We start from the raw sequence: 23,756 nt of genomic DNA, 5'->3' as shown, positions 1-23,756 counted from the left end.
TTACACACCATGGGAGGCATGTGGGACCAATTGCACAAATATTGGCATTGCGTGCGACTCAGAATCAGGCTGTAATCGTGGTCTTACATCAGAGATTTGTGTATTTTTTTTCCCATTGTTCCAAAGCTATCTGATGCAGGACTGTTGTCTGGTTTGTATTATGTTTCTAAATCTATAACTCCGGCTGTAACCTAGCTGATGTTTTCACAAAAAATAAGCAGACTGTGTCTGGACATCCTGAGCCACTTCCTCTACATTTATATATTTACATTTACTGTACAGATGTGTCCTCATACATCAAGCCTCAATACGTCATACGGCGTGAGACGACCGAGGCCATGGTGTATGAGGACACATCTCTAGCTCCACATAGGGTCATATTTAATTGGGAGCGTCAACTGAAAAACCCTGTGACGCGGAGATTTTCCCACAGCCGCAAGGTTTTTCATATTCAATTGCCGGGGAGAAAATCAGCCGCATTCATTTAAATAGGAACTAATGCTGCTTTTTTCTGGTATTCCCCCAGCCATTATAAAAGTCAGGGACCCCTAAGACACCCCCCTAAATGACTAATGAGGCAACTGGAGGTTTCCAATTAGCTTAATTAGTTCAATAATTGTCATTATTGCTTGTTAAAAAAAAATATGGCCTCAAATTATCCCAAATAATTGTTTTTGTTAATATATACAGCCCAAATTTAATTAAACTATTTATTTAAATTATATATAATATATATATATATATATATGTATCATTTTCTTTAAATTTTTTAATTTTAGTTTTATTTTACATTAAATCAGCCATTTAATGGATTTTTAAAAATCAATACATTTTTCTTTGGTACAGTAATAAACAGTATTACTGTTACCCAATTTTTTTTTTTTTTATATATACATTTTTATGGTACAGGCAGTTCCCCAATTTTCAGTGGGTTTTGCAGTAAAAATTACTACTATCATTTTTTTTCAAATGGATATTACATATACCAGTGGTAATGTCTGTGGTCATTTTTACAGTAAAAATCATGCACCTAATTGGATATGCCCTTTAGCTTTTTACTGGGGCCGCATAAAGCCTTTTACATTGTATAATTTCTGTTTGCAGGTTGCAGTTTTGTTTGGCTTTTTTTCTGTTTGATTTTTTTTGCGCCTGTGATACAAAAATATGAGATATGGTAAGAACTTACCTTTGTTATCTCTATTTCTACGAAGTCCATAGGGTTCCACAGGATACCTTGGGGTATAGGTGTGATGTCAGTCATCGGGCACCATAGAGTTAAGCTTTCAGCCTCCCAGGATGCACTAGGGTCCCCCTCCTATACCCCGCCCCCGAGCCAAGGCACCTCAGTTAGTTACCAAGCCATACGCCGGAGGAGGAGAAGGAAGAGAGAGAAAGAAGATCTGGATACACACAAGAATCACACTCTCACCAGAGGGAGACGGGAAAACCGGTGACCAGACCAAAGCCCATCTGCAGCACAGGTGCGACAGGGCGGGAGTCCTGTGGAACCCTATGGACTTCGTAGAAATAGAGATAACAAAGGTAAGTTCTTACCATATCTCATTGTTTTCTACTTCAGGGTCCATAGGGTATCCACAGGATACCCTGGGGATATCCCAAAGCAGTATCCTTTAAGGGTGGGGACGCTCCTGTGCTGAAAGGAGAATCCGCCGCCCGAAGGAAGCATCCTGAGAGGCGAAGGTGTCAAACCTGTAATACCTCACAAAGGTATGGACAGAGGACCACGTAGCAGCCTTGCAGATCTGGACTGCAGAGGCACCACGTCGAGCTGTCCACGAAGGACCCACAGACCTAGTGGAATGAGCCTTCAAAGAAGGAGGAACGGCAGACTTTCATGAAGATAAGCTTCAGAAATAGCCATACGGATCCAGGCTGCCAAAGTTTGCTTTGAAGCAGGCCAACCCTTTTTACGGAAGCCATAGAGGACAAACAAGGCGTCCGACTTCCTAAACGAAGAAGTGCGGTCAACATAAGTCCTTAAGGCCCGCACAACATCCAAAGTGGCCTCACCCACTGAAAGACCAGGTGAGTTAAAGGCCGGAACAACTATTTCCTCGTTAACATGAAACTGGGAAACAACTTTGGGAAGAAATTCAGGCCGAGTGCGGAGCACTGCCCTGTTCCCATGAAAAATCAAGAAAGGGGGTCTACAAGAGAGAGCCCCTAAATCAGAAACACGTCTGGCCGAAGCTATGGCCAGAAGGAAAACAGTCTTAGCTGTTAGCAGTTTAAGATACACTGAGCCCAGTGGTTCAAACGGCGGTCCCTGGAGAGCCCTCAGGACCACAGCCAAATCCCAAGGCGCCACAGGTGGAACAAAGGGCGGCTGAATGCGGAGAACACCTTGCATAAAGGTGCGCACATCCGGGATTGTAGCAATCCTACGGTGAAACCAGACAGACGGGGCTGAAACCTGTACCTTCAAAGAAGCAAGGCGAAGCCCATGATCTAATCCCGCTTGTAGGAAGGCAAGTATCCTAGACAGACGAAACTCCCGCGGTGCATAACCTCTCGGTCGACACCATTGGAAGAACGTATGCCACACGCGATGGTATATCCTCGCGGACGACGGTTTCCGAGCTCGCAACATGGTACGCACCACAGAGCTGGAAAACCCCCTGGACCTCAACATGGCTGTCTCAACCGCCACGCCGTCAAAGACAGCCGAGCAAGGTCCAGGTGAAGACAAGGACCCTGCGAGAGAAGGTCCGGTCGTAGCGGCAACCGCAGAGGACTGTCCACGGACAGACCCTGAAGGTCTGAGAACCAGTGCCGTCTGGGCCACGCGGGAGCTATCAACAGGAGCGTCCCTCCTTCCTGTTTGAATTTCCGGATTACCCGTGGAAGAAGGGAAACCGGAGGAAACAGATATGCGAACCGGTACGTCCACCGGACGGACAGAGCATCCACCAGAGACGCCTCTTCGTCTCTTGTGCGAGACCCGTACACCGGCAACTTGTTGTTGTGCCGGGATGCCATGAGGTCGATCTCTGGAAGACCCCACCTGTCCACCAGCAGTTGAAAAACGTCCGGGTGCAGGGACCATTCCCCCGGATGAACGTCCTGGCGACTTAGAAAGTCCGCCTCCCAATTTAGCACTCCCGGGATGAAGACCGCTGATATGGCCGGAAGATTGCGCTCCGCCCATACCAGGATCCGAGACACCTCTACGAGAGCCGCCCGACTTCGGGTTCCTCCTTGCCTGTTTATGTAGGCCACGGTGGTAGCGTTGTCCGACTGGACCTGCACCGGACGACCCTGGAGAACCCGATGTGCCTGCTTGAGAGCATTGAAGACCGCACGGAGTTCCAATATATTTATTGGAAGTTCCGCTTCTGCCGGTGTCCACCTGCCCTGGAACAAGTGTGGACCCGAAACTGCTCCCCAGCCCCGAAGACTGGTGTCCGTTGTCAACAGGACCCAATTTGGTACCCAGAACGGACGTCCCTTGCTGAGATGGGTCGTCTGCAACCACCAGGCAAGGGACAGGCGAACCTCCGGGGTGAGCACTATTGTCTGGGACTTTAGAGACTGAGGCAGCCCGTTCCACTTGGACAGGATCAGGTGCTGCAGAGGTCTGGAGTGAAACTGGGCATATTCCACCATCTCGAACACCGACACCATGGAGCCCAGTAACCTCATCGCCGAGTGTAGAGACACCCGGCGGCTGTGCAGACAACTGCGCACCTTCGACTGTAAAGCAGAGATCTTTTCCTCCATCACAAAGATCCTTTGCTGTCCGGAATCCAATAAGGCTCCGAGGTGCAGAATCCGCCGAGACGGGATTAGAGTGGACTTCTGCCAGTTGATTAACCAGCCGTGCCGTTGCAGCAGAGCAATGGTCAGGTCCCAGTGGCGTAGAAGGAGCTCTGGAGATCCTGCCACTAATAACAGGTCGTCCAAGTACGGCAACATGCAGACTCCCTGCAGCCGCAGAGAAGCCGCCATGACCGCCATCACCTTGGTGAACACATGCGGTGCTGTCGCCAGGCCAAAAGGTAACGCCCGAAACTGAAAATGGTCTCTGCGGATTGCAAACCTGAGGAACTGTTGATGGCGCAAAAGAATAGGGACATGCAGGTAAGCGTCCTGTATGTCCAATGACACCATGTAGTCCCCAGGTTCCAGCGCCAGAATGATGGACCGTAGGGTCTCCATCCGAAACTTCGGCACCCGCAAAGACTTGTTGAGAGCTTTGAGGTTGAGAATCGGACGATACGACCCATTGGGTTTCTGCACCAAAAAAAGATTGAATAGAAACCCTGGCCCCTCTGGGAGAGTGGAACAGGCAGTATAACTCCAGCCTGGAGCATAGTGTGCAAAACCTTCCGCAGCTCCGTGGATTTGTTCCGGTCTGATGGTAGACCCGTGGTGAAGAATCGAGCCGGGGGTCTGTGCCGGAAAGATAGGGCGTACCCGTGGGAGACCACCTCGAGAACCCAAGAGTCTGTCGTGGTGACCGACCAACATCGGGCGAACTGCAGCAGACGGCCTCCCACTTTGGGATCCCCCAACGGGAGGCCCGGACCGTCAGGCCGCAGGCTTGTCATCAGGCTTAGGGGCCGGACGTCTGGTACTCCATGCCTGCTTCCGGGGCTTGGCCGATTTTTTGGGACCAGCCTGTCGGGGAAAAGACTGTGGTTTGGGCCTGCCCTGGGCCCTATAAGACCGAAAGGACGATGGTCCTGAACCAGAAGGAGCCGCGGCCGACGGGAGACATGCCGATTTGGCTGCCGCCAGCGTGGCCACAATCTTGTACAGATCCGGACCGAAGAGAACTTCTCCGTTAAAGGGCAACACCTCCAAACCCTTTTTGGAGTCAGCGTCCGCCTTCCAGGATCGCAACCACAAGGTGCGACGAGCAGCCACCGCTGCTGAAGAAATTCGAGACACCAGTGTACTAATGTCTAAGGCAGCCTCGTTGATATATGTGGCCGAATCACGGAGATTACCAATCAACTCCGTTTGTTCGGCCGGACAGTCGGAATCAAAGGACGCCCCCAATGAATCCGCCCAGCGCTCCATCGCTCTGGCAATCCAGCAAATGGCCATAGCCGGCCGCGCTGCCCCCCCCGCAAGGGAATAAGCGGACTTCAGGCAGATCTCCACCTTGCGGTCCGTAGCATCCTTAAGGGAGGACATGGATGGCATCGGCAATGTGGCACTACGGACAAGACGTGTCACATGAGAATCCACCTGTGGAGGGGATTCCCACTTAGCAAAATAATTATCCGCGAACGGATAAGCCACCGCCAGGCGCCTCTGCGGCTGGTATCGTTTGCCAGGCTGTTTCCACGCCTCCTCTAAATGGTCCATTAACTGACCCGAAAGAGGAAAGACTGTGGCGTCACCCTTCACATCCTTAAAAAAGGCATACTTGGATTTAGCAGCTGGGGGAACTTCGTCCTCAATCACCAAGGCTGTGCGGACTGCCCGAATAAGTCCAGGAATATACACCTTGGACCTAGCGTCAGCGTCCTTAGTATGGAGAGGTTCCTGATCGTAAGGATCCAGAATCTCCCCATCATCAGACGTCCCTTTGTCATCCTCATAAGGAGCCGAAAGAGACGCCACCGGCCGTTTGTGTGGCCGCATCACAGTCTCCCCCTGCGACACATCCGACAAGTGCTGTACAGAACTCGTCAGGGAGTTAACCCACGCCGGCTCCTGAGAAACTGGAAGAGGGGAAATAGGGAGACTGCGGGGTACCACCAATTGTCCTGGGAAACCCTGCATGGGTGACGACACCACTGACTGCTGGGACAAACCCATCTGTGTAAACGCGGGCTGCGAAGCTAACTGGCCCACTAAGGTTGTAAGCGCCTGAGCGAAACAAGCCCAGGGCGGCTCCTGTACCGGTGCTGTAACCGTAATAGGCCGCGCCATCGACAAACACTGCCGGCAGAGGCCCTCCGCGCTACCCTCCCCCTCCGCTAAAGGTACTTTACATGTAGTACACTGTAGCCGGAGAGGAAAATCACTTTCAGACATGATGGTACTAAGTATGTGACCCCTCTCACCAATTGTATTTTAAAGAGGTGAGAGACCACCCTGCAGCACCGCACCACAAGGGCTTAGCAGAAAGAACAGGGACAGTAATAAAGCTGACAGTTAGAATAGAAGATACAGGCAGCAGTGCTAGCACAGTCACATACAATGCAAAGAAAATCAATTCCTGCACTAACCAGCGCTGATCACTCAACTACGCAGACACAGGGTCTGGTAGGACACAGCGCTGCATACACAGACCTGACCACAAGCGGAGGAGAGGTATGCGGGGGGACCCAGACCAAGAGGCTTCCTTCCAGGCTTCCAGCAGCGTTCACCATGCGTTCAGGAAGATGGCCGCCGAGGAGCAGAGAGGAGGCTGGCCTGGGGGAGGAGCGCTGCCACAGGGCCAGTCGGCAGAGTGCAGAGAGGGCTGTGTGCAGCGGGGGAGGCGCCGGCTGTGAGACAGGGAAGGCGCGTTCCCCTGGCATGCATTTAACCCCTGGGACGCCGCAGCGCTACCGCTCTGCTGCGGTCCGCTGTCCCAGGGGGGTAGTGGAAGCGCAGGTTCTTACCTGGCTCCACGCTGCAGCCAGTCCCCAGGGAGCCCCCTGCCTGGGGACTCTGGACCATGTAACAGCGGGGACCCACCGCGGGACCCCGCTGCTTACCTTGCTGTCCCCCTTGAATCCGGCCATGGTCTGGAACACCAGCATCCCCGGATCGGTACCGGCGTTCTGGTACCGGCGGGGGTGTAGGGAAGACAGCATGGACGTCAGGACTGACTGTCCATGCTGTACAACCAGATGTGCAGCCACAGCTGCATGCAGAAAAGCTTCAGGGGCTCTTCTTAGCCCCCACTCCAACAGGTGCACCCGACTCCGGCCGGGCACCAAACTAAACTGAGGTGCCTTGGCTCGGGGGCGGGGTATAGGAGGGGGACCCTAGTGCATCCTGGGAGGCTGAAAGCTAACTATATGGTGCCCGATGACTGACATCACACCTATACCCCAAGGTATCCTGTGGATACCCTATGGACCCTGAAGTAGAAACATAAGTTACATTTCTACAGTGAGCATAAGGATGATTTATTGTCAGCGGTTGACTATAGCGGGTCTGAATCATGATCCGTTCTGCAAATGCTCAAGATGGGTCCTTCGCAAGCGCAGACCACTTACCATCGAAGATGTGTGCTATCCATCGAGTTAGTGTACATCTCTCAATCAGACCCCAAGCCCATTGTTTCAAAACCATTTGATGGATGAACCATCGATGGTGCAATTGTGCGCATTCATATGCTGAAGTCAGAGCTGGTTTGCACATGTGTAAAGGAGCACTGCCATTGGGCCAGCGTTTTTCTCAGTGGATAAAAAAGCATATGATAGTGGCAGCCATTGCAATCCCAACATCGAATATCAAAGGCATCTCTATCTGATTGTAAGCATTGATGGTTGCCAATCATTGCTATTCGATGGCCATCCCTAACGTTTACCTAGATTACCGTGTTCCGCTGACGCTCAATGTAGCGCACCTTGGTCCAATGAGACAGTACCAGCTGTAACTTCTGTGGGTGCACAAGCTCAGCAGCGGGGTGTCCCCGTAAAATATTTAGAAATATTGGCAAATATGCACTTTAGCTTCAGTCATCAAATAATAAAAAAGCCACAATACATAATGATTGCGGAGGGGACAGCAAATGGGCTACCACGGAGTGTCCAGGTGAAAAAAAGGTTGAGAACCACTGCTCTAGGTTAACCTTTTCACTCCCCAATACAGTAGTTAGATGATCATTAATTAAGAGCTCCACGGTTTGTCTACCTGAAGATCAAAGTCTGAGCTGCTGCTCTCTGTTGTACTCCAGTAACAACAATTACATTACAGAGAGACACGTCTACTCGGAGTATTATGGTTACGTTACAGTGATTGCGCGCCGCTATGCCATGTATTACGGCTCCGGTCTTGGCTCAGGTCACATGACTGGGGAGATGGCGGCTGAGATCCACTCCCGGTCTCCCCGCGGCCCTGTGCTACTTACCAAGATCCCTGGGCACCGGGAGCCCGTCACCTCCGCCTGCCTCATCCCGAGGGAGGACGGTGTCATCACTGCCAGCGAGGACCGGTAATAATGTACCCTGCGGGGAGAGTGACAGCACCTGCCCCTCCATAGTGCACGTTGAACCGTTTGTGTACATCCCTTCTGCCTATGTGCCTGCATCCCCCCGCCTATATCCCACCTGCCTATGTGCCTATATCCCACCTGCCTATGTGCCTGCATCCCCCTGCCTATATCCCACCTGCCTATGTGCCTATATCCCCCTGCCTATGTGCCTGCATCCCCCTGCCTATATCCCACCTGCCTATGTGCCTGCATCCCCCCGCCTATATCCCACCAGCCTATGTGCCTATATCCCCCTGCCTATATCCCACCTGCCTATGTGCCTATATCCCACCTGCCTATGTGCCTGCATGCCCCTGCCTATATCCCACCTGCCTATATGCCAGGCTGTGTCCCCCGCCCCATCTCCCAACATACCTGTGTAGTCTGGATACGCTCACATTTGGTGTCTGGTACTAACTTGCATATTCGGATAATCATGAAGTTCAGTGTCATAAACTTTGCGTTAGTGTCATTGTGCACTTTACAGCTCTAAACTTCATGATTAACAATCCTCATATGTCCCCTCCACCTCAGCACACAGTGCAGCTTCTCTACCATGCAGCAGCAGGACAAAACATCTATTGTACCCAGCAAGGCTAGTGACATCAAGGAGCTAATGACTGCTATAGTCACAACACTCATACTTCTCGGAAATCTTCCTTTTTTCTTTCCAAATTGTCCCTCTTTAGTGCCTGATGAAGGGATGGCAGATTGGCGACCCCGTATTGATCTGTTGGATTAATTTGGGATCGCCACATATATTTTATAAAGAAAATAATCTGCAAAATATAAATATTCTCATCTATCTATAATACACGGTTAGGGAGTTCTGTAAAATTGTGTGTGTGCAGATAAAACAAAAACATTAAAAGCTGACACATGTGCAATGGATTGGCAGATGCTAGGGAACAGGTAAGAGTATTGCAGCTGTAGTACTGTGATTTTTGAATCGTTTCTATTAATAAATTGTGTCTCCAAAATCGATAAAAAAAATCACAATGTATCTGGCATAAAAATCATAAAGATCTGAAATTAATCCCCATCTCTACTCTGATATATGCATCTGTATTGAACAACTTTGTGCACTATGTAGTCCTCTATTATAATGTATCTATAAAAGACAATAACAGATTAATATTTAAAAAATTGTCCATTAATGGCTATTTGAAATGGGATGCTCTGGATTTTGTGTGGTGGTCGCAGGGATACTCTGGATTTTGTGTGGGAGTCGCAGGGATACTCTGGGTTTTATGTGGTGGTCGTAGGGATACTCTTAGCATTATATAGGTGTCACTAGGATGGTCTAAGTATTGTTACAGTGATTTGGATGTGTAGCTGTCACTGGGGTGCTCTCTGCATTGTGGGACAATCCTAGGCTCTCCACATTTTTGAGGTAGTGATTTTTAATGATTGCCACGATCAGATTGCAAACGGTTTACTGAAGGTCACCGTTTGCTAAATATGAATGTAAACCTGGGTATGCTGAGAGTGTAAATTTAATGAGGCTGTAACTATTATAACTGTTGTTATACCTTACATAGTTTTAATTTTAAACCATATACAGAAGCACAACCCATACAGCCATATGTTGAAAAGCAGGTTACTTGTTTATTGTTCCAGCATCCTCACTGTTAATATTTCAGAATGGAGATTTATGTCAAACTAAGTCTCAACTGTGATCCCTTTTGCAGTACTTTATTCTGACGAGGTCATACCCATTTTCAGTGAGACTGCAACTCCTGGTAGATCCTGCCTATTTCCGAAATGGCAAATTTGGACTGTTGGCAGTAGGCTCCTCGGTGTGGGATAATTCAGATCCTAATGGCAATGACCATCAACACAGAATGTGGAGAAATGTGCAAAATGAACAAATAGTTTTTGGTTATATGTTAATCTATGCTGCTTCACTTGTGTTAATCTGAAATTTGCGCCTGGACAGGCACAATGAAGGACTTTGGGTCCTCTAACGTGGATTGTGAACAGTAATGCGTACACACAGTACAACAGCAACGATCAGATAACAATCAGACGTTCGTTGTCTGATCGTTCTGCATGTGCTGGATCGAGCATCAGATTTTAAAAATAACGATAGGATGGTTATTGTTATCGTTGCAATCTGTCATGTTATTGAACCGTGTGTACGGGCCATAATGGTGTATTTGCCAAAAGATTCTAAATTAGCATCAGAACCTTAATATTTGTTTTCAAGGTAACATTATGTCCAAGTAGTCTTCACTCCAGACTGGGGGCATGGTCGACCAGGGAGGTGGCTTGTCCTCGTGACACATCCCCCACTTCGTCACACTTGGTGTGCCCAGCACTTCCCTCAAGTTCTCCCTCACTGTGAATTGATGCCGTGCGCATACGGGACACTGAGGCCCGCGGGTGGGCATGGCACAGGGCAGGCTGCTTAAGTGGGGCACCACTATAAGGGCAGGGTGCATTTTGCCACTTTAAAATCGGGCAGGGCGTGGTGCCCCGCTGTAACAGCCTAGTGGGAACACTATCCAATTATAGGGTTCTGTGATTGGCTCAGGGTGTGTTTTGTCATTCGAAACCTGTGTTATAACAATTGCCCTAGACCAGGGGTGGGGAACATTTTTTCAGGGGAGAGGGCCATTTTGATATATATATATATATATAATATTATTTGTGGACCCGGTGCAGGCCACGCCCCCTCTGCGTGATGTCACACAGCGGCGGAGCCACAATCACCGGTGATTACAGCAATACCTGGAGTATACTGAGGGTGCTCCAGGGAGCTGTAAGGGCAGCGGTGTGACCGTCCTAAGCGTCCAGGCAGCTCTGCTGCATAAATTCTGGCTGCAGGGTGCTATTCTAGGCACCCTGCTAGCCAGATGAGGCTAGCAGAAAAAAAAGCTCTGAGGGCCAGACCAAATGATTCTGGGGGTCTTATACGGCCCCAAGCCTGAGGTTCCCCATCCCTGTCCTAGACAGACTATGGAGCATTGCGTGGCGGTCACTTGGAGTGTATTCTGCACCTTGTGGAAGTCACTTGGGGTGTTCTCTGCGTTGGGTGGTGGTCGCTTGGGGTGCTCTCTACATTCCATGGTGGTTACTTGGGGTATTTTTAACATATACTTAGGTATAGGGTTCTGTGAAGTATATGCTGTCATAAATTCCCTGGAGTGGTGGGAACAGGTGAAGATCTGATGGAGTTCCTGTGCCTCATGGACATGTAGCTTAGGTATAAACATGATTTGTTTATCATGTAGAGAGGTGTTACATCATCCTTGGGGGCGATTCAACTCAGTGCGATGTTGAATAGCGCCCGGGAATGAGTTCCAGGAGCTATCCAATTGGCCACGTGGTTTACCCCGACTAGCGCAATTCAGCTCGCACCCTCCTGAGGTGGGAGCAGAAATGCAACTAAATTAGGAGCACAATGCTGGTTGCAGGATTAGTGTGTGCGCTATCAGCATCTCGTCTGACACACACTTAAGTTGGAGAATGCAGGTTACTTGCATCTTCCGACTTCAGTACAGGGCTAGGATGGGGGCAGTTGATTAGCTCTTATTCCCAGCTCTGTTTAACATTGAGCTGAATTGAATTTCCAATTGATGCCATTAATGCAGAATTTGAATTGTGACAATTTGAATCTTCCATTTATGGTTACAAGAGAGAGAACAATTACAGTTGCCATAGAGGAGTACAAGAACAATCGACGTCACAAAAGCATATCTTATGGTGCATACACACGGTCAGATTTTCTGTCAGATCTGAACGATAACTATTTTAAAAATCGTTCATATCTGAAAGAAAACCTGACATGTGAGCCTGCAACGATGAGCGATGCGCGTTCCCGCATGTCAGATAACGATATCTGACATCTGATGTGTTTGCAGTCAGATTTGGACGATTCCATTTATTTTAATAGTCTAAAATCGTTCAAATCGTTCAAATTGTTCATCGTTCATCTGACATATCTGACCGTGTGTATGCACCATTAGGGCTTGTCGTAGTATGAGAAGAGAGAGTGCAGATTTATTACTGCATTTTGTCCTGGACACACTTTGGCAGCCAATAGTAGGCAAAAGCTGAAATTATATATCTGTAGCCCAGTGGTTCCCAAACTGTGCCCCGTGGAACCCTGGGATGCCTCAGGACACTTGCAGGGGTGCCTCAGCTTGGTGGTACAGCACCAAATCAAATTATTTATGGTCAATGTAATGTAAATATGAGGACAAACAGAAGCGCAAACCTGTCCCCCACCACATAACTGAGCCTGACAGGTCAGCACAGTTTTGTTAATTTTTTTTTCCCAGAATTTCTCAGTAACAAACTTTTGTCAGTCATCAGTACATTTAGGGGCATATTCAATTGGGCGCGAGATTTAGCAAAGTAAAAAACCTTGCGCCCAATTTTGGATTACCGCGGGTATGCGCGCTCCCGATACCTGCGGTATCCAATAAAAGAGTGATCACGGGGCTTTCAGCTCTGAAAACCCTGCGCCGCATAAAATAAATACTTTTTTTTTAAAAAGCCACTTACCTGCCCCGGTGGTCTCTGCGGCTCCCGGTGGCCTCCCCTCCATCTTCTCACTGGGTAGGGGGCTACTGGGAGGCTTTGGGGGCTGGAGGGAGGAGGTAGGGCTCCTGGGAGTTCACCCAGCGCCTGTTACAGGGGGGTGCGCATGCGCACACACACACACACACACTCGCTGCTGCAGGAGACCATGTCTCGATGCAGAAGACAGCGCTGCAGAAGGTAAGTAATTAGGACTAATTAGGCTAATTGCAAACTAACAATTGATTAATTAGTCCTATGGGGAGGTGCCGCCAGAGTCCCATAGCAAGTCCCGCTGATTTTTCCTAAACGATTTTAGGAAAAATCAGACTTGCTGTGGAAGTGCTAAAAAAAAAAACAACCCAGCGCCCAAAACCCGAAAAAAAATCCCACCTCTTTGAATAGCAAAAATCCCGCACCTGCAGGAAAAATATGGCAGGTGCGGGATTTTTGCTATTCTCGCCCCCAATTGAATATGCCCCCTAATGCGAGGTTTGTAAATATGGACTGAGCATCCCTAGGAGCATGACTGTCAATGAGCATTAACCCATGTTACAGGGAGGTAGTCAGGAACTGTCGCTTGTGGTTCTGGGTACAGAATCACAATGTACATAAGGGAGGATTCTGAGGTGAGAGCAAAGCAAAAAAAATAATTTTCACCTGGACAAACCATGTTGCAGTACAAGGGGAGCAAATACATTTATTTTTGCATGCAGGGTAAATAGCAACTGCTTTTGCATATAGCCCAACTAAATCTCTCTGCACATTATAAATCTTCCCCACCTGCAGTGAAACATGGTCTTACAGAGGTGCTAACTCAGATTCAGCCCCATAGTTCTAATCTTTAACCTTAGTGATGTCATGATAGTGACATCATTAGGGATCTTAGCATTGGGATGCCCATGGAGCTGGAAAGGAGATGTAACTTAACTGTCATTACTTATTATTATATGCTGATATGTCAGATACCATGTGAACTGTATATTTCAGTACTGGCAATAGTACCCAGGCAGGCTACCATGGGTGAAGGAAAAAAACCCTGTTTGTTTCAAAGCACCATATCTTCATCATACTGTTTATAACGTACACATTTTGGAAGGACAAGCAGATTAATTCTTTGGGCAACTCTATATTTGGCTTAAGGCTATATTGGGGAAAAATATTGAAAAGATCTTTGTTTTCCTATTTTTTTTTATGTAAATGTTTCTGTTTTAATTTTGCTAAATAAATCCTTATCTATATCTTTTATTATTTATTAACATTTTCTTATATAGCGCAACATATTCTGTTGTGCTTCACAATTGGAAACATTAATAAAACAAAGCTGGGTAATAACAGCCAGACATAGATGTAGGAAGGCCCTGCTCGCAAGCTTACAATCTATAGATGGAAAACAATGTGAAATATTTGAGGATACACAAATAAAAATATTTTCTCGTTAAGGGTTCTATTCATTATGTTAATTATCAGGGTCTGGGTGGACCCCGATAATTAACATTCCTACTCGAGGCAAGCATATGTTGCTCTGGCACAGAGACAACTATTCCGAAAATCGGTTGTCTCCCTGAATGTGTTCACTGCTGCTTTCGTAGCAAACTTAGCACTGGCGAGTCTCATCCGTCAGTGCTAGTGCACCTGTGTGAATTAGAGTTCACGCAGGCGCACAAAGCCCTGGTGTCCAGTGGAAGGAGCCGGACAGGGGTAGTCTTCATTCTAGCACCCTGCACCTGTCACAACCCGTGCAGTTTCTCTTTCCTGCCTGGGGTGTCGCTCTCTGCTCTGGTGCTTCTAGCACACTCAGCTGATGCAACAAACTGCTGAGCTACACACCAGAGTGTGCTAGAAGCTCCAGAGCAGAGAGCGACGCCCCAGATAGGAAAGTGGAACTGCATGGGTTGTGACAGATGCAGGGTGCTACAATGAACAATACAATGAACACTACACTGTGATACTAGTGTATGGGGACAGGTGGCCACATAGGGAAAGAAAGGTAAGCAGAAGATGTCTGTGATACTAGTGTATGGGGACAGCTGGCCATTCCTGGAGAGGAAGGTAAGCAGGAGATATCTGTGATACTAGTGTATGGGGACAGGTGACCATTCCTGGAGAGGAAGGTAAGCAGAAGATGTTTGTGATACTAGTGTATGGGGACAGTGGGCCACATCGGGAGAGAAAGGTAAGTAGGAGATATGTGATATCTCCTGTGTTACCTTTATGATGAATGGCCCCAAAACTTAATTTCTGCAAAAGTAGGTGAAAGTGTAGAAATTAAGTGGTAATGAAATAGACAGAAAAACTGAAATGTATTGTGGTCACAAACCTAGTTCGTAAGAGTTTAATTCTGCTTTTAACTGGAGAATAACAGCCAGTATGCCCTACATAAACCCAGAGTGTCATGATTCCTCCCAGTTGGCTTTTATAACTGTTGTGAAACTTTCTAGCCGGTATGAAATTTGCCTATTTATGACTCTTCGGAAGTCTTGTGGTGTCAGAGATAAAAGATAACAGTAATAATATAATAATCTGCTGGCCTGTATACAGACAGGCATTGCCCTTTCTATTCCTTGGTAATGTACCAAATGTTGTGTCATGAGTCTATTGTATTAATGTCTGCATATAGTAACACAGTACCAAGGACACTATAGATTGCATCCATCACACCATGTAAATCCACCTCTCAGTTCAGCATCTACTTTGTGACCAGCGGCTGATGATCACAATGTCTTCTCAGTCCTGCCTGTACGTTTCAGACCTAATTGGTGATAAGTAAGTAGCTGTGAATAAAGAGAGGTTTTGTATTTTTTTTCCCCTAATGAACAAGGAGCTCTTGTATAGTTCACAACATGTGAATTGAGGAGTCACACTTAACCCCTCACCCCGGTTCACATGATCTTTTTATATATGGTCTGTTTTTGCCCTGGGCCTTTCCATGGCTATGTATTTAAGCTAGGTTTTCTGTTTTATCTTCTGGAGGGATCAGAACCAATGTGTGTTAGATACATTTTTCTTATATATTCTGTGTGACTTGTTGATTAATATCATTGAATATAAAGAATCAGTTGTACTCTGGCAAGTTTTCTAGTTATGTTATTATTTAATGTTGAGTTGGTATTGATGGGATGCGGTTCAAATGCCGGTAGCGGGATTCCGGAGGGCAGAATGGTGGAGCCGGATTCTCGAAACACCTGTCAGAATCCTGGCGCCGGGTGGGGGGGGTTAGGGTTAGGCACTAGGGGGGTGGTTAGGTTTAGGCACCTCTAAGAGAGGGTTAGGTATAGGTTAGTTTACTTGCCTGTCTGGATTCCCTCTGCCTGTGTTCCGCTTTCGGCATATGAACCGCCGGCCATAGGTCCGGCGGTCATTCATATCGATTCCCATATAGCAGCCAGTGTACCCCTAACACTGCCTCTCATCCCAGTTAGTCGTTAATATTTTTTCAGAATTAATCCCCATTGTCTATGCACTGTTCTTTGAATGTTGGAACGCACAGTGGTTAGCATTGCTGCCATTGATTTATGGGTGTGTTTCCTGACCAGAGCCATCTCTATTTAGAATTGCTATATTCTCCCTGTGTTTGTGTACATGCTCTGGCTTCATCCCACACTCCAGAAACATGCTGGAAGGTTAATTAGTTTCTGATGAACATGTTTCCTACTGTGTGCTTGTGTTAGAGATTTTATACTAAGCCCTAGTGAGGCTGGTGTGACCGATGTATATTCTCTGTTTAGCGCAGTGTAATTGGTGGTGCTTTATCAACTAGTACGATGATGCTGAGATTTTGATGGGTGTAGACTGTACAATGTCTGAGCATTGGGTTTTGTATCCATAGGACATTGCGAGTATGGCTGAAGAGAGACAGTGGGCAGTACTGGCCAAGCATCTATCACACCATGTCATGTAAGTTTTGTCTGTTTCTTTTATTTACGCTGATATTAGTTTGATGTCATTGAATTTGCGGTGGGATATGTACAATACATTACACATTTGTCGTCTTTAAAACAGGCAACAATGCTGTATCTTTATTCTGTTCTGCAATTTCAGATTATCGTCAGTGCTTCCCATCCTACATCATATACACTTCTACTTCCATTGTGCCACCACTCCCTATGGCTAAAATGCTGGGACCCTACACCTCTTTTCTGGGGGACCCACTCTAAACTTGTAGAAACCTTATTATTTCTTTATCATTTTAGCATCATGGTAAATACAAATATATTAGGAGGTCCACAGTTCAGCCTATCTTAGAGGATGAATTCACTACCCTTGCCTCTGAATGTTGGTCTAAGCCTCTTTATTTAATACACATTATCAGATGACCAGTGAACAGAATGGAAAAAGAGGTGTAATGTCTAAAACAGTGTCAATAGAGCTATACAGAAATTTATGGATAGCCATTGTACGTATGTTTGTCTATATGAACCAAGATTAGAGGCTCTATTTATGCAGGAAAATCATTTTGATAAGAATAATTCTAATATACAGTAGAGAACAGTGTGGTTAAGATGTGTCTGGATTATGACCTTATAGAGCTGGCACTGTTGACCACTGCTATAATATAATCTCTAAAGGCTCAGCTCTCTTGCCATTGCAAAAGCTACAAATCTAGTTTAAATTCTTGTTTCAATCCTGGGACTTGGGTGGGCTTCCTCCTTCCTCTCCCCAACCTTACACTATATTATTTTGCCTATCAATTAACATATTTGAGATTGTGGGTTACAGCAATGTGCCCCACAGCGCACTTATATCAGCCTATATGCCGCAGCCAATGTCGTCATCCTGCGACTTGCCAGCACTGATTGATGCCAGCCTACAGATGTGTCCTTATACATCTAGCCTCCTTGCGCATTAAAGAGCCCTTCTAATCGCTACATGCCGTGGTGTGACTCTGTAGCGCTGAGCGTCTTCCTTGCGACTTTTTACCTTGAAATGCGTCTTATTCACACAGTGATGTGACTAGGACGCACTAGCAGCTTCTGCTGATTAAAATGATATGCAGCATGCCTATGTTCCCTGTGGGCCTGCGGGTGTATCTGCATACTAAACACTACAGTATGTTACAGTTTTACAGCCGCTGACACTGTAACGTGGCATTTTGCATGCAGATATACCTCTGGACACACAGGGAACATAGGCATGCTGCATATCATTTTAATCAGCAGAAGCTGCTTGTGCGTCCTAATCGTCACATAAATGTGTGAATAATACACATTTGAAGGTAAAAAGTTGCACGTAAGACGCTCGGCACTACAGATGCACACAGCTCCCTGGTAATGTGTGGCACGACTTGTAGTGCACGGAGGATAGATGTAGACACATCTGTATGACCCCCCCCCACCTCCAGTTATGAGATAGGAGGTCATAACTGACTATTATGTCAGTTTGTGCAACCTTTTACATTATTCAGAATTCTTGTAATTACAGGTTTCATGCACAGCATATACCGGCAAGAACCCTGTGTATTAAGACTGCGGACAGAGCAGTAATTTCTATCCCCAACAGTAATGAATGGTGCTTGCAGTAGTGCATGATGCATGAGATTAGTAATGCTGGGTGGCATGGGGGAGGGTAGATGACCAGGGGACGGTCACTGTCGTCATGGGGTGGATGTCGCATGGAAGAGTTGAATGAGGAGAGTAGTTGGTTGCTGTATAAGAATATTGTCTCAGGTGATCCTACTGAAGGATTCGGCTTGTTTTATGCTGTCTGGTTTTCAAGTCTAATCTGGATCTTGTAAAAGAGATTTGCCTTAATTTCTTCAGTGTTGATAAGATTGTGGCTGAATAACATGGAGCTTGTACAGTATCTTGTTGTAGAGCTGAGGTTTGCTAATCATTGGGCCATAAAGCTGTGGGTGAGCATCTCAGGAGATTACGCATTTAGTTATACATTTAAAATTCTTCTTTTTACAACTGTGTACATAAGGAAGAGACTGAAATATGCACCTGGTTAACGACGTCTGAATGGGGGATGCATATGTCACACTTCTTTGTCAGCTACACATTGGGTCTTATTTAGCGTTAGCATAAGGTACAATTTTGCCTCTTCGCTAAGCGTACTGCGCTGCAAAGGTGGTAGGACCAAATTTAAAATGCGCTGACAGACTTGGCGTTGGGAGCGGAGCACTTCTTAGCTCAGGGCTTGACAAATTTTTTTAAAATCTAGGAGCCAGGATGAATTTGTAGGAGCCAGACCACCGCCCCCCAAAAAACATTACAGGAGTGAGTGAGGAGCACAGCTCTGTGTGTTATACACACTATACTAGTCCACAAAATGGTCACAGTTGAATGGAAACCGTAAAATGGAGGCTCCCTCACTGCTCTGCACAGCTCCCCTGCTCCACCCTCCAGTAATAACGGACCACATTTCACATAACACCGCAATACTATAGGCACAAATCTCCGCAAGAGCTGATGAGGATCTGCTTCCTACCTCACTGCATAATCTGGTAGCCAGGCAGCATAATCTGGTAGCCATGGCGACCTGGCCCCTGGGATTTGTCGAGCCCTGTCTTAGCTCAACTCTAAATCCTATTTTTAATGTAAAGCAGCCACTTATTTGTGTTACACACAGAAGCAGGCAGTTTTTTCCCTGTATGTGGAAAGAAAACAGCATTTACAACCTTTGCATCGTGGTGTGGCAAATCTGTTCCTTTTAGCTGGATTTGCTACTAATTCTAAATGGAGCCTTGTTTATTTAGCTAAAGCTGGGTACACACCTCACAACGGTGCGACCCAGCGATGCGATGTAATGATGTATAACGTTGCCGTACACACTGCACAATCCCGCGTAATGTACCGTTACGTAATTGTCCCATATTATCTGCAGCACAGCAGATGAGACGATTCAATGAACGATGACCAGGAACCACAAATTGGACATACACACTATACGATGTGTACGATATATCATTCTGATCCATGTTGGAACAACATATCAGATGATCGATCGTATGGTGTACACCCATCTTAAGTGTTGCTACCAAACAGTAAGGGATGTTCCCCAGGTTTGGTGTCTTTTGTTGTATAATCTAGAAATGTCTGCTACAGGATACTCATGTCTAGGTTACCATCCACCTTTTACTATTTTCTTTAAAGTGATCTTGTAGTACTTAAAACACTGTTTGGTCTAGTGAGGATGATATTCAAAACCCTGTGAATTATGTTGTCTTCGAGTCAGGTCTTCTCCAGTCCGCACAAGAGTATAGCTGTAAGGTATAGAGTAAGCAGTCGCTGGGAGTGAGCGCCTGACTCGTCTTCCTAGTTGAACTCCTGTGCTCACTTCCAGTGCAAAGTTCCCCTACTGTATCAGCTCTCCCATACAGTGTGTGCTGCAGGAGGCCTTCCTGGGAAAGAGTGCTGAACATATAATGGGTTGGGTATGAAATCCCGGCGGCTGAATAGCAAAAGTCCTTAAAATGGATCTGTGTTCTATTTACGATATTTGCAATCTATTATATTCACATCCACTATTTATTTTCAATATGCGGATATTCCTTCATGGACTCGCCTAACAGTGAGATGTGTACACATCAAGGTTTCTTTAAATCTCCCTAGTCAAACCAACATATACATTCTGCATGGGTACACCTCGATCAATGTAGCCCCCCTTAGATAAAAGCTCACCTGGGAACAGATATAGATGTTCACCCAAAGGTTTCTTTACATAAGGTCAGGATCCCCCCTTCTTTTGGCCTCCCAGATAATTCAACAGGTCAATGTTCAGCGAATCCCCTTAAAATTGAAAATTGATTCCACATCCACAGCATAAAAGTCCCTGAGGAAAACCCTCTGCAAGTAAGAAGTTTTTAGGACAACAATCGCTTCTCTCATCTGATCTGAGTGGAGAAGAAAAGTCCAAAATTGATGCTAGCAAACAAAGGCTCGTATTCAATTGCCAGTGAAAAGTCTCGGACTTTCCGCCATCATCGCTGGTTTTGCCTCCGGAAAAGTATTATGCTCGTCCCCGCTTTTCACCCTATTCAATTGCAAAGGACGCGGAAACGTGTCCCGGCGAAACTCAAACAGGCTAAAAGTGCTGTCAGATTTGGGGAAATCAGCCTGACACCCCCCAATAGATGCACTGACATGGGGGATCACTATAGATACCCCCGAATAGCCCTGCTGAAGGTATTTCGGCTGATGAAATGCTCTCAATTGCTGCTAATTAGCGTCTTTGCAAAGTGGTGAAGAATTGCTTTTTTGGGGGTAAAATAAGTAGTCCCAGCAAATTTGGGGTACATGAACATGGATGCAAGCATGGTTAAAAACGCTAAAGTGATGTTTTAAAAAACGAACCTTATGCAGACAAAAAAACACCTGGGCCATACTTGGGGGACCCCCCTGCAGTCTATTTTGCTAGTTTTTAAGTTTGTCCCCCAACTTTGTTTTTTTCGCCCCCAAAACGAAAGTACTCTTTTGGGGTGATCTAAAGTATTATTTCTTCTTACTTTTTTTCTTTTATGCAGTTTACCTTTGGGGGACTGTCCCATGGCTGCTGGTGTTCCCGCAACTTTGCACCCCAAACCCCCAATTCTGCACCTTTTTTTTTTTTTTGCCTCCATTCACAGGCGACTCTTTTCCGCTGGTTACAAGGTGCAGACTTTTCGCACCGGCGTAAAGTCTGTGGAATTGAATACGGGGATAAGTTCTCGCCTGGCAAAATGACGTCTCGAAACTTTTTAGCCGAAAAGACAATTGAATACGGCACAAAGTCCACAGCTGCACTCAAGTCTCCTGTTCCACCAACGCGTTTATGACACTGGTCCTTCCTCTGGTCCTTATGACACTGGTCCTTCCTGGGTGTACGGCCAATAAACTACATCCCGATCAGAATACTCTCTCCTGGCAGAATGCACAAGATACTATGTACAGTAGTTTGGAAAAATACGAAGACCATATGACCCAGTGATAAGTTGGCATTATATATAAATAAAAAACCTTTTATTTATAGGTTGATAATAGTTTGTACAGTAGGCGAGTCATTTAATTGTTTTATTTTGACATAACATTTAAATGACTGTTTTGCTTGCAGCTCCTTGCTCGGCTCTGGCATACCACCATGAGAGCAGGAAGGTATTTGTGGGACTGGATAGTGGAGCCATTGTGGTGAGTATGTGTCATGGAGTTTTTCATATTCCATAGAAACATACAACACTATAGAAAACTATAATGCACGGTCGGGGCAGGGTAATTAGTGTTTCTCTGCACTAAACACAATCTGAGTTATTCAGTGGGACAATGCACAACTGAATTTAGGAATGAATCAGAAGCAATGTTAACCATGGCTTGTATCAAGGTAGAGGTACAATGATTGTCAAATGGTGGGTACACACTACACGATATGCTCCCTGAGCGATATCGTGTAGTGTGTCCCTGGCAGGCTGTGCTCAATGTCGTTCATGACTTTGAGCACAGCCGCTGAACGATATCATTAACGATATTGTTCAGCGCCGGGCTCTCTTCCCCATTCCCTGACATGCAGCAACTTGACGAGATCGTCAGGTTGGCCTGCATGTCAGCCCGATGAACGATAATGACGAACGACCCGCGGGAACGCGCGTCGTGTCATCATTCATCTTTTTGGTGTTAAAAATGAACGACAAAGTGGACGACTGAACGATATCGTTATCGTTCAGTCGTCCACTTTATCGCCCAGTGTGTACGCACCTCAAGACTCATTCTTGACCAGTTATTTTTTCTAAAGGTCTCATGGATCGGAATACAATTTTCTTTATATAGGAAAAGGTTGGTAGTTTCACCATAGTTTATGAACTATTGTAGATTTCCTTATAATTCCGCTGTTTTCAAATAAAAAAGAAAGTCCTATTAATGATTGTGTGAGAGAGAGTAATGTTGCATCTTACAGTAATAGTATGGTCTCTCGGAGACGCAGGGTTTTACCTCATCTGAGCTGATCTCCTGCAATAGGATCCTTCAGCCTTCTGCTATTGAGATGGCTTCAGATGGACTTTACAGAAAGCAGCTGCTGAAATAGACTTGGGCATCACTGCTCCATTCTCTGTTTTCTGGAACATCCAAATATTGGAATTTTTATGCAGGATTGAAATCAGTGATGTCTGTTTTGAAGCTTAGGGTACTTAAATTAACCTAAAATCCCAGACTGGCCAAATTTTATGTTAACGTAACATCCTATGAAGCATCGTCTGTATGGTGCAGGTTTTTGTGGCCATGGTTCCCAAAGGTAGGCAGATGGTGGAGGAGGAGGAGTTGTTTCCTTCCTTTGTAGAGGAGTTTAACATTATTGCCCTTTTATTGCACGTATAGCATAGTCTTTAGGATTTGCACCCCTCTACCTCCCACTTCTCAGTCTCTGTCCTTGGAGAGTCAGTAGACCTTAGTCTGTCTTCTGGGAGTTTACTTACTGGCATTGCTCCATTTATGCCAAAATGGATAAAATCAGCATTTTACTCTCTGTTAATAGCTGAGGTGCAATGCTGTATTAAAGCAATTTGGAAGGAGAAGGATGTATACAGTCAGACCTTTGTATCAGGAAGGTAATTGTCTGAGCTTCCTGCCAATGAAAGGTCTGTAGGGGGTGATGTTTAAACCTGCCAAAACAAAGGGCGCTGTAGCTAATGTGTGAGGGAAGCATATATTATGGTCCTCTGTAAGAGAATGAGATGGTGATTTGCTCTTTATATCAGGCTGATTCATCTTTGGCTTGTCAGTGAGTTGCTAGTGTATCCAGCATGGTGGTCTCTAGGGTATTCCTGTGTTTGATCCAATCAGGGTAGAAGGAATCTTACTGTTTAATGCTGGTCCCCATCATTCCCCCTTCTTGTTAGTTCATAGGTAAAAACCACCCAATCTGATGCTTGCTTTTTAACTTGAACTAGGCAAATAAACAAATTGCTGATTCGTTTCTGTGATTCTGTGCCAGCATTGCACCTAAATGCAATGTTGGAAATAGTGACCTGTGGAGCGTTGTAATGTCATTTTTCCAGTTTCTCAATCTCCTGTAATTTGTACAGCAGCATTTTTTTTTTTTTTTGAGAACTTGTTTAACATCCTGAAAGCATTGATGCCCATTATTCCCCTGTGAT

At 46.1% G+C, this 23,756-nt stretch overlaps 1 protein-coding gene across 1 annotated transcript in view; it reads left to right on the top strand.

Annotated features, from left to right (window-relative positions):
- The first annotated feature begins 7,975 nt into the window (after positions 1-7,975).
- The window catches only part of WDFY1 (WD repeat and FYVE domain containing 1), a 41,879-nt gene continuing 26,098 nt past the window's right edge, over positions 7,976-23,756 (top strand). Inside the window, exons 1-3 of the mRNA XM_088479182.1 lie at positions 7,976-8,128; positions 16,524-16,591; positions 21,725-21,798. Coding sequence (XP_088335308.1) covers positions 7,983-8,128; positions 16,524-16,591; positions 21,725-21,798 — 288 coding nt within the window. The 5' untranslated portion in view covers positions 7,976-7,982. The remainder of the gene's footprint in view (positions 8,129-16,523; positions 16,592-21,724; positions 21,799-23,756) is intronic.

Source organism: Taudactylus pleione, unplaced genomic scaffold (assembly GCF_031769625.1).
Source record: "Taudactylus pleione unplaced genomic scaffold, aTauple2 ptg000229l, whole genome shotgun sequence".
NCBI lineage: Eukaryota > Metazoa > Chordata > Amphibia > Anura > Myobatrachidae > Taudactylus > Taudactylus pleione.
The sequence above is the reverse complement of the archived record's forward strand: the minus strand, read 5'-3'. Positions and strand labels throughout refer to the sequence as shown.